The sequence below is a fragment of the Myotis nattereri genome (genome assembly GCF_964212035.1).
Source record: "Myotis nattereri genome assembly, chromosome: X".
Taxonomy (NCBI): domain Eukaryota; kingdom Metazoa; phylum Chordata; class Mammalia; order Chiroptera; family Vespertilionidae; genus Myotis; species Myotis nattereri.
Window position 1 is genome coordinate 114098934 of NC_138078.1, and position 12163 is coordinate 114111096.

Below are 12163 nucleotides of genomic sequence, written 5' to 3' on the forward strand. Positions count from 1 at the left end.
TTGGCATATTTGCCTTTTATTATATAGAATATTAAGCCCTGGAAAGTTTTCTCAGTGGTTAGAGCATCAGCCTGAGGACTGCAGGGTTGCGGGTTCGATTTCCAGTCAAGGGCATGTACCTCAGGTGTGGGTTCAATTCCCTGCCCCGTTTGGAGCATGTGCTGGAGGCAACCAGTTGATGTGTCTCTCACATCAATGTTTCCGTCTTTCTCTTTCTCTCTTTTCCTCCCCCTCTTCCCATCCTTCCATTCTCTATATATCATGGAAAAATATCCTCTGGTGAGGATTACAAATACACAAACACACATACACAAACACACACACATAATTAAATACCACTTTATTGAGTGATACTTTACTATTTGTACTTTTGAATTTTCATCTGAACGCTCTTCATAATTTCACCATTGTATCCATGGTATGTAATAGAGTAAAATGAAAGGAAATCAAATACTGGTAAAATTCTCTAACATTTTTATACACTACTAGAGGCCTGGTGCATGAAATTAGTGCACTTGGCGGGGGGTCCCTTAGCCTGGCCTGTGCCCTCTCACAGTCCAGGAGCCCTGGGGGGGATGTCCGACTGACGGCTTAGTGGGCCTAAGCCGTCAGTCGGACATCCTTAGCATTGCCACAGAGGTGGGAGAGGCTCCCACCACTGCCGCTATGCTCGCCAGCCGTGAACCCGGCTTCTGGCAGAGCAGCGCTCCTCCTGTGGGAGCACAGTGACCACCAGGGGGCAGCTCCTCCGTTGAGTGTCTGCCCCCTGGTGGTCAGCACGCATCATAGTGACTGGTCATTCCACCATTTAGTCATTTGCATATTAGCCTTTTATTATATAGGATACACCATAGATGAGGCCCCCTAGAACCATAAGAAATGCAAAAAATTCACTGTTAACTCATTTTCAAATTGCCCCCATTTAAAATCAAATTGCCCCCCCTGTGGGGTGTGTGCTGCATCTTGGGAACCAGTGGGCTTGACACTTTTCCTCTCTGAGCTTCATTTCTGAATACATACGCATATACCATGGGAATTGTAATCTCTTCTTCACCTACCTCACTGTGTTGTCATGAGGAGGTTCTGAGCTAATAAACCTAGAAATGTTTCATCAAGTAAGTGATGTCTAAACAGGAAGGGGTGGTAATTTTTAAGCTCACGGGTACCCTCACAGGTAGCAGGTGCTGATTAAGGAAGGAGGGCATGATTTTTTTCTTGGGACTGTAGCTATGGAAGCTTTGCAGAGGGTTCTGCAGCCCTTGGAGGGGTGCGCTCTGGCCAGCGGCCTTGTAGCGGTGGTTGTCCCTGGAGGCACTGGTGTGGGGCAAGGAGTTAGGGGTGCGCTAGGGGGGCAGTGAGGCTGAAGGGGAAGCAACTGTCAAACCTTCCTGCTTGGTGCCATTCTTTAAATTGTACATGGCTGCTTAGGGCGGGGCTCCAATTTCCTGGAGCGGGGTGGGGGCTGGGCTAGTGTGGAGCCAGGCAGGCTAGGAGGGCGGGTTTAGCCACGCCCCCAGCAAGGTTCAGCATGCTTCCTCTGTGGAGATGGTGCTGCTACTGTTGGGGGTGGAGGGGATGATGGTCTGACCCTGGAGGGCCGCTCAGGCCTGCCTCCACCCAGGTCTGGAGTTGTAGGGAGGAGAGGCATGCTTGGCCCTAGCAGAAGGGGCGAGGCAGCCGTGGGCCGCGGGCTCGGGGCCCATGATGGGTGGTCGCCAGTGTGCTATTGTTGTGGGTGCCCTTGGCGGGAGTGGTGGGGGAAGAGATTGGGAATTGGAGGTGTGGGCTGCAGCTACCCCTGAGGCTGGGTCAACCTCCCTGTCCCCTCAGGGGTGCGGGGGCTGGGGTAGGGTGTCCTGGCAGGGAAATTGGAAGAGCTCCCTGCGTCTGCTTCCTCTTACTTCTTTGCAGTCCGGGCTCCTTTCAGGCACTGTCCTCAGACCCCTGGGAACTTGGCTCTGGCCGCCTGCCCCCTGCTGCACGTGCATCAATATGCAAATTGGTCTTTACGGGGATGGACAAATTAGCATATTACCTCTTTATATATATAGATAGTTTGATATAAAGCACCCAGGCTCGCTCTCTGTCTTTGGTTACTAAGATAGCTAATTGACTGCTATATGAGACACAGTTACTTTGAAGGTGAATCGTGGTCTCTGAAAAAGAACATTGGAGGGGATATATAGTCTCGAGACAGTTTACTAAGTTTTGAATCCTACTTACAATGAACTGCATAATCTGAGGCAAATTTCTTAATCTCCCTGATCTTCAGTGTCCTCATGAATGAAATGGGGATAATAGTACTTAATTTTGAGGGCTGTTGTAAGGATTAGGAGATAGTCTATGAAAAGTATATAACATAGGTAACTGACTGATATACGCTAAGTATTTAACACTCATTAGCTATTGTTTTCTTGTTGTCATTTGTGGCAGCTGTATTTTACTTTTCTTTTAGAAGTAGTATAGCCCATTTTGTTTTTAATTTTTCTTAATTTGTAATTTTTTTTGTATATGTGAAACTAATATTAACCCTTTTTCCCTTTAAAAATAGCTATGAAGTTGATGACAGCTTTGGTGAATGTGGCACTAAATCTTAGCATTAATATGGATAATACACAAAGACAGTATGAGGCAGAACGGAATAAAATGATTGGGAAACGAGCCAATGAGAGGCTAGAACTCCTGCTACAAAAGCGGAAAGAGGTAAACGTATATATTAATTATTTGCACTATTAATAGGTGACCAACTTGGTCACCATTAATGATACAGCTTTGGCAGTTCATTAGATAAAATACTTTGAAAGATTTAAGTTTGTTGACTATCCATGCCAGCAAAACCTTCTGGGTATATTTTCTTTCTTTGTGGACTAGAATTAAGAGTTCAAGGCTTCAAGTAAGAATTCCTGGGCATATCGGACAAATTGTTTTAAGCCTTAGTATTTCATCCCTTCTGTAAAAATATCTGAACTTCTTCCTTCAGCTTGTCAGGATGAAATAAAGTTTCACTTATGTGAAATCATTTTGAAAAATAACTTAAAAGCTATTTATGGTGTCTCAGTTGTTGGCTATTTTTGTGTAGTGTAGAAGCACTTGTTTAAAATTAATGACCGCTAAATTCAGATTTGAATGAGGAAAATATTTTTCAGCCTTACCCTAAATAATAAATAAAATATTTCAATGTTGTATTTGTGATTTAAATTCCTCCTTCATTGATGATATACTATTTTGCTATCTGATACTAGGGATGTTTATTTTTATTTCTAAAGGCAAAGTCTGATGTTTCAAAGTCTGATGTAACTCAGCAGTGCTGCTGAGTTACAATACTTGCCATGGTAATCCATAAATTACTTACTTGATTTTGGCACTGGCATAGTTATAATGTAAAGTTAAGTTATTTCTGAGATAGTCAATAACTTTTAAAAATACCTCGACTCACGAAAAGCTAGAAAAATTTGGCCCGCATTTCCCTGATGCTTAAATACCTCATTGCTTTCATATAGTTTGAAATGAAGAACTGACCTTTTTGCCCTTTAATTTAATTAATTTCATCAGATGATTTATTAGGCAAACATACTTTTTGAAATTAATGGCCTCATTCTTTGACATAAATTTAAGATTGTGAACACAGAATGAGTAGATTTATTTTTTGAAAATATTTTTATTGAATTTTAGAGAGGAAGGGAGAGGGTGAAGTAGAGAGGAACATTGATATGAGAATGAAACATTGATATGCACACTCCGTATCAGGGATCAAGCTGCAATCCTGAGACATCCTGTCAACCGGCTCAGTGCACAGAAGGACGCCTAAACAACTGGGCCACATTGGCCAGGGCCAGGATGAGCAGATAGAATTCTTGTGCAAATACAGGATATTAATACTTCTAGGTTAGGACTAAGTTTTTAAACACATTAAAAGACCACCTGTACCTTTGACTATTTATCTGTACTAATGAACATAACATTATTTAGAAATGCAAGATTATATTCATGAAAAGAAAAAAAATTATAAAAACACAGATTTCTTATAACTTGTAAGCTCTGAAAACATTTTCTCTTAACTCTCAAGCTCTAAATTAAAAATGTATGGAGCATATAAGTCAACCAAGATTTGAAATGTTTACTTGATTTTTTTTCAGGTGAGCCTTCTTTCCTTCAAAAGAATTTAGCAGGGAGACTTTTTTTTTTTTTTTTACAAGTTATCTTATTCAAATCCCTTTTATTTTTTGAACAGGTACTAGTTAATATGACTCTACTTTTTCAGAATATAAAGGCCAAGATAATCAAATATTAATATTTTTATATATGAACATACATGTTATTTAATAGGTAATATGTATTATTATAAACTCAACAGATTTCATTATATATACTTATACAATGGAAATTTGTGAGCATTAGAAAAATTAATCTACCAGCCAAACATTAAAAAAGCCAAGTCAAATATTCCAGATATCGAGGGACTTTACTTGATATACAACAGCTGTTAATTTTTCTGTGTTTACTGTTGTCTAGTGAAATTAAAGTTTAGATGTAACCACTTAAACCACTGGAGAAACCTGCATTTGTACTTTAACAAATTTTAGATGTTCTTTTGGTTATCTTCCATTACCGTTGAAAAGAAACTTTTTTTTCAGCTTCAAGAAAATCAGGATGAAATAGAAAATATGATGAATGCAATATTTAAGGGAGTGTTTGTACATAGATACCGGTAAGTCATGACAGTTTTTTCTATGTAATTCTTAACATTATTCAAGTTTGGAAGTGGTTTAGGCAGTATAAGTAAGTGGAAAGAGTGTTGACGAAAGGTTAATGTTAGAATCTAAGTTCTTCCATGGAATGAGACACACTCAAGGCAAATTATTTAACTGCTTTGAACTTGATGTCTTCTTTCTGAAAAATGGATTAGTGTTGTTCTTGACTTGTAGCTGCCCAGCAAATGGAAGCTACTGCTATTATTTAGTAGGAGTCAGCATATAGAATATTTCATTGCTTTTGGATGTATTATGTTAATAGAGCCTGTACACACTGACTCCTGACTCTCTTCCATTTGAGTATCAGTGGGAAAATTTGGAGAGATGTGAGATGTTTTCTTTTGCTATTTTGAATGAATAGAGGAAAAAAGTAGATAATCTTACCACCATTTCTGTTGTAACCTATTCTTTAAATGTTGATGGCATTCTTATTCAACTTTTTTCTCATTTCCTCAACATGGCAGTTATTTAATCAGGTTAATACTTCCTTTGTAATGTCCCTTTGTCCATTCTTTTCTCATTCTTTGTTCATTTTTTATTGTCATAGTTATCTTTGTCTATTTTCCTGATCATTCTCATGCCTAGAGATTTTGAAGTTTCCTTAAAACATTCTTTTGTTGCATTATTTTTCTGCTGAAAAGCCTTCAATGACTCACCAGTACCTACAGGATGAATTAAAATAATTTAGTTTGACATTCAAATCCAAATTGGGGTTGGCCTCATTGTTATGTGTAACTAATTCACGCCTGGAAAATTACGCTCTAACTAGACCATTGTGCCTGCTGTCTTCTGAACACACCATGCCCAGCAGGTGTGAGCAAAAGTGTGTGATATGGCATGGCATAAAAGGTGGGGATGGATTTTGTTTATAGTTCTATTTAAGTTTAAATATTTATGTGGTGAAAAATTATGCTTTGCCAACTAAATTGTAACCTCATTGGCATTCAGAGGACATGCTTCAGCTCTACTTTTATTTTTATTTTTAAAATATATTTTTATTGATTTCAGAGAGGAAGGGAGAGGGAGAGAGAACCATCGATTGGCTGTCTCCTGCATGCCCCACAATGGTGACCCAGGCTGTATGTACTCTGACTGGATTGAACCATGACCTCCTGGTTCAGCCACTGAACCATGCTGGCTGGGCCAGTTCTACTTTTAAATTGCCAGTAATACTTTACATAGTAGTATATTCATAGTAGGTTTGAATTATTTGGCATCTATTGAATAAAAAGTCCTGGGGTATAGTGGCACTAATATGCATAATGTTTCCTTCCTTCCTTCAGCGATGCAATAGCTGAAATCCGAGCTATTTGTATTGAAGAAATTGGCATTTGGATGAAAATGTATAGTGATGCTTTTCTTAATGACAGTTATTTAAAATATGTTGGTTGGACTATGCATGATAAGGTAAGATATGCCCTACAGACTCTCTACCTACAGGCATCGCTGTCTACAATTCTCATTCTAAAAGAGTTATATGAATGTAGGTATATCTGGGACTTCATTCCTGTAGGTCTGTCTCCTATATTGTGTTCTGAATGCTCCATGAAATCATCATCTCTGTCACATAAATTCCTGTAGTTTTTTGAATCGTGGCCACTGATTTAGCCTTTAATCTTGAATTATTTTTATACTGAAACATTAGGATCATGTACGTGGGGGTAGTGAGGCATTACTTAGAGTACTAAGAAGAGTCTTTAATTTGGTTTTAGTATGTGAGTGCTGTATTTTAAAAAATTCCTCTCAATAAATATGCATCTTAGATTGTAAGTTATAACTTGACTTCTGACCTTTTTTATAAATCTACATTTCCTCTGAAGCTGCCCTTTCATTGGCTTTGAAGTTCCTTGTATATATCCCTTACAAATATTACTTTCTATAAAGTAAAACAATATGAAATATGCTTCTGTTGTCTTTCATAATAATATTTCTCTGAATAGATTTTCAAAAAAATTTTATTTTATCTACAAAAATGGTAACCCCAAAGGTATTTAGTCATATAGTATATATGTATTGATTCATATTTTTGCATTATCAAAGATGAGTTTCTGAAGAAATGCTAATGTATAGAACATTTAAAATTTTAAAGTAGAAAATAGGGTATATGTCTTGACTATTCAGGTTGAAAACATAAAGTTTTTAATGCATTTTTCCTTTTGTTTCATTTAGCAAGGTGAAGTAAGACTCAAATGTCTCACTGCTCTACAAGGGCTTTATTATAACAAAGAGCTTAATTCCAAACTGGAGCTTTTTACCAGTCGGTTCAAGGTTAGTATTACTTTTAAGTATTTAAAAATTACCTATCATTTGAATAGCTTTCCCTTTAAAAATCTTTTTTTTTTTTTGTCCTTAGGATAGAATTGTGTCTATGACCCTTGACAAAGAATACGATGTTGCAGTACAAGCAATAAAATTACTTACTCTTGTTTTACAGTAAGTATGTATTTATTGCGTATTACTGATGTCCAGATATTTAAATAATACATTAGAGAATTTGGTTTCACTTATTTAGATCTAAAATTTAATAACTTAATTCATGGTATTTTATAGGTACAACTTTAATTTTCCCATGTAAACTTGAGAAAATAGAAAAGGAAACCATGGGACTAGAAAAATTCTGAGCTAGGAATTCATGTGTTCTTCATTCGTTTGGTCCATTTTCTCTCCATTTTACTGTCTTAGATGCTTTTAAAATAAAGTTAAACACCTGAGTGTAATAAATGTTCTTACTATATTTTATTACACTTTCAGAAATTAGTATTTAATGAAACTAAACTTCTCTTTAGATAATCTGAATTTAAACATATTATATTATAATGTAATAGTGATACAAATTATTTTTCTTTAAAAAATTATGGTAATACTATATCCTATATAATAAAAGGCTAATATGCAAATTGCCCGAACGGCGGACTGACTGGTTGCTATGATGCGCACTGACCACCAGGGGGCAGACAACGCAGGAGCTTCCCCCTGGTGGTCAATGCGCTCCCATAGGGGGAGCGCCACTCAGCCAGAAGCCAGGCTTATGACTGGCAGCAGTGGTGGCGGGAACCTCCCCTGCCTCTGTGATGGCACTAAGGATGTCTGACTGCCAACATAGGCCTATTCCCCGTGTTAGGCCCACTCCCCACGGAGAGGACCCCCCCCCCCCCCCCCCCAGTGTACGAATTTTGTACACGGAGCCTCTAGTATGTATATAACAGAATTTACCATTTTAAGTGTACAGGTCAATGGCATAATGTACATTCACATTGTGCAGCTATCACCAATATCCATCTGCAGAACTCTTTTTTATCCTTTTATATTGAAACTCTATACCCATTAAACACACTATTTCTTCCTCCTTCCCTTTCTCACCCCCCCAATCCCTGGTGACCACTGTTCTACTTTCTATCTTTATGAATTTGACTATTTTAGGTACCTCATATAGTGGAATTATACAATATTAGTCCTTTTGTATCTGGCTTATTCACTTTAGCATATTGTCTTCAGTGTTTGTCCATATTGTAGCACATGTAAGAATTTGATTCCTTTTTGAGGCTCAATAATATTCCATTATGTTTATACCACACTAGAGGCCTGCACGAATTTGTGCAGCAGTGGGGTTCCCTGGCCTGGCCTGTGGGATCGGGCCGAAACTGGCTCTCTGACATCCCCGTGGGGGTCCTGGATTGCGAGAGGGCACAGATCAGGCCGAGGAACCTCACCAATGCACAATCAGGGCTGGGGAGGGATGCAGGAGGTTGGTCAGCTGGGGAGGAACCGCGGGAGGGCTCCAGGGCATCTCCGGCCCTTCTCACTCAGTCCTGATTGGCTGGACCCCAGCAGCAAGCTAACCTACTGGTTGAAGCGCCTGCCCCCTGGTGGTCAGTGCACATTATAGCAACAACCTGGTTGACTGTCTGCCCCCGGTGGTCAGTGCACGTCATAGCAAGTGGTTGAGTGGCCTTAGCATATCATTAGAATATTACTCTTTGACTGGTTGAATGGACTTCCAGACACTTAGCATATTAGGCTTTTATTATATAGGATTTTATTTATGCATTCATCTGTCAGTGGACATTTAGGTTGTCAACATGGTCCAAATAACTGCAAAAGGGTCCCTTTTTATCATTGCATGTTAATTCTGACACTCATGGAACATTCATCATGTAATAGTAGCCAGTGAAATTTGGTAAAACAAATGAGAGATGACTGTCCAATATGATTTTAAATCTTATTGTAAAGTCATAGTGATTTTTAAATTTTGGTACTGGTGAATATGAAAAGAGATCATTGGCATAGAATAAAGAAGACTATAAAGACAAATGCAGTTAATCCAGGAACCTAGTCTAGGGTGAGCATGGCATTTCCTATCAAAAAATAAATGGTTCTGTGACAAATAGGTTTTATTTAGGGGAAAAATTAAATTAGATATCTATTTAATTTCTTATACAAAAATAATTTCCAGATGGATGAAAAGTTTAAATGCAAATAAATGAAACCACTAAAGTACTGCGTGAAAATTCAAGAAGATTGTTTTTTATGTAAAATCACAGCAATATCTTTCTGAGCATGAGATAAAAGAAAAGGAAATGTTCACATAAAAAAACTGAATTAACTATAAAAAAATCTAATACATAAAATATCATAAACTCATAAAACAAATTGCAGATTGGTCAAAATTATTGTATCATAGGAGTCAATTTCAATCTATAATAATAAAAGCTAATTAGACCAGACATCCTTCCCAACAGCCTCCCGGACTAAGCTGGGCTGCAAGGGAAGGCCAGGTCCTGGGGGCCTGCTGGCGGCCGGAGGGAAGCCCGGGTTCCAGGTGCCAGAGGGAAGCTGGTTCCGGCAGCCAGGGGAAGGAAGGCCTACTCTTAGAACAGAAACCCAATAGGAAAATAGTCAAAAGTCAGTAAATAGATCATTGATAGAAAATAAAATAAAAATTTAAACATATGAAAAGATGGTTAGCCACACTTTAGAGAAGTATTAAAATTAGACCATTATTTTACCTACTAGGGGCCTGGTGCACAGATTCGTGCACTGGTGGGGTCCCTCAGCCTGGCCTATGCCCTCTCGCAATCCAGGATCCCTCAGGGTATATCAGACTGCAGGTTTTGCCTGATTCAGTGAGCCCGGCTTCTGGTTGAGCAGCACTCCCACTGTGGAGTGCACTGACCACTAGGGCGCAGCTCATGCATTGAGTGCCTGTCCCCTGGTGGTCAGTGCACGCCATAGGTACCAGTCATTCCACTGTTCGGTCAATTTGCATGTTTGCCTTTTATTATATAGGATAGGATATGCATATAATTCAAATATTGAAAAATGTTGAAATAAACAAAGTAATAGCACTCTATATATTTCTGTAGCTTCTCATCTCCCTCCATAATACCTTATAGACATTTTTTTCTTGTTTCTGGTACTGATATTTTTATGAAGGGTGATATTCATTTATGTTGGTTTAGCCATGTATATAAATAATAACTGAAACTTCCAAGAAACATTCCTTCTCAAATAGTTAAAAATGAATGAACTGATTTGAATCAATGTATGTTTTTTAAAATCATAAATAAGTGATTTTTCCAAAAATGATCCAGTATTATATATAAGCAGATTAAATCAAAGTGCTGTTGACACTTGAATTTTAACATTTTGGTTTTGTTTCTCTTCAAAAGAATTTATATTTCCTTAGACTTCAGACTTCTGGAAACCTTGAAAACAACAAAAAAACAAAAAGGATTTGAGATCCTAAACTATACACCTAAATGTACTTAGGCTTTTCTCTTTGGGGTGGTCCTATGATTCTTAATTTATATATAATGGTAAAAACCTAGATTATTTATCTCACAGTAGACTAAAAGCATATAAGGTGTTTGGCACTTATATTTTAATTAATCCATTTCTGTTGTCTTATATTGTGTTCAGTACATGATGGATAAAATGTTCTTCCTCATTGTATTAGTATATTTTAATGTGGTGATATTATCACTTAATATTGCTATGAAATATATGCACTGTTCTCTGATTATTAACTAAGCTCTTAGCATGCCACTACTCCACTTTACTTTCTACATTAGTTTATATTATTTACTCTTCATTTTCCTGTGACGTCCTTGTCTTATATTATTACTTTCTCTTTACCATGGCTTCACTTTCGTTATTGATTGGAATTTTACCTCCCATTGATTTTAAATGTTCACAAAATACTCAGCTCTTTTGCCTGGGCTAGCTTTTACTGATAGATGATAAGTAGATGTCTTCTTTTTAATTTTTCTTAACACAACTTAGTGAAAGTATGAGCATGGGTTTTTGTATTCAATATGCTTCAAATTACACCACCACTAAAAAGACTGGTATGGTTTGTTTATTTTTTAGGAGTAGTGAAGAAGTTCTTACTGCAGAAGATTGTGAAAATGTCTATCATCTGGTGTATTCAGCTCACCGGCCAGTAGCAGTAGCAGCGGGAGAATTTCTCTACAAAAAGTAAATGTTTTTCTGTTATTATTTCCTTTAAAAGTTTCAATTTCCCTTCTCCAATTCCTTTAATTTATTTAAGTTAAATCTTTAAAGGGGAATTGTACCCATATCTTTTAATGGATATGCTTAAAAATGTACCTAAGTATATCACAATGTTAAACCTTTTCCTAATTTTTCACTTTAATTCTGATGTCAGCTTCCCCCAAAATGGTTAATTTTGGGATGAAACATTTATTTAAAAGAGTATATGATGTAAAACATCCACACTGCAGTTTTCTATTTCTTATTATCCAGTGTTCTCTCTTTTTTATTTATAAAGAAAAATAATCATGGTCCTGACCAGTTTGACTCAGTGGATAGAGCATTGGCCTGCAGACTGAAAGGTCCCAGGTTCGATTCCGGTCAAGGGCATGTACCTCGGTTGTGGGCACATCCCCAGTAGGCAGTGTGCAGGAGGCAGCTGATCAATGTTTCTCTCTCATCGATGTTTCTAACTCTCTCTCTCTCTCCCTTCCTCTCTGTAAAAAATCAATAAAATGTATTTTAAAAAAGAAAAAAAAAACAATCATGATATCCATAGAGAGAGGCCACTAAGTCCAGACTTTAGAAAAATTATATAAGAAGGATAGAAGGGAAATATATGATCAGTTTAAGAATGTTTATCATAGATTTATATGCATAAATGGGATAGGTTAGTCATTGTGATGCTTTTATAAAAGAAAATGGTTGCATGAAATGCAGGATTTATAAAAATAATTGATAACTATGAAGTTAAGAGAGCTGGGAAGTACCATCAAGTGTGAAATTATGTACTTGAGTATAATGTTGGACAATATTACACCTACGTACCTTCCATTTACTCCTTTGTTAGGTGCTTATATATAGAATTCAGACTTTTTTATTAGGAAATATTATTTTTTGTTTTAAAAGTAAATATTTCG

At 37.4% G+C, this 12163-nt stretch overlaps 1 protein-coding gene across 1 annotated transcript in view; it reads left to right on the plus strand.

Annotated features, from left to right (window-relative positions):
- Positions 1–12163, plus strand: part of STAG2 (STAG2 cohesin complex component) — a 154916-nt gene that overhangs the window by 97460 nt on the left and 45293 nt on the right. The window contains exons 8-13 of the mRNA XM_081115194.1: positions 2552–2703; positions 4635–4708; positions 6035–6158; positions 6921–7019; positions 7105–7184; positions 11121–11228. Of these exons, the coding sequence (XP_080971320.1) occupies positions 2552–2703; positions 4635–4708; positions 6035–6158; positions 6921–7019; positions 7105–7184; positions 11121–11228 (637 nt within the window). The remainder of the gene's footprint in view (positions 1–2551; positions 2704–4634; positions 4709–6034; positions 6159–6920; positions 7020–7104; positions 7185–11120; positions 11229–12163) is intronic.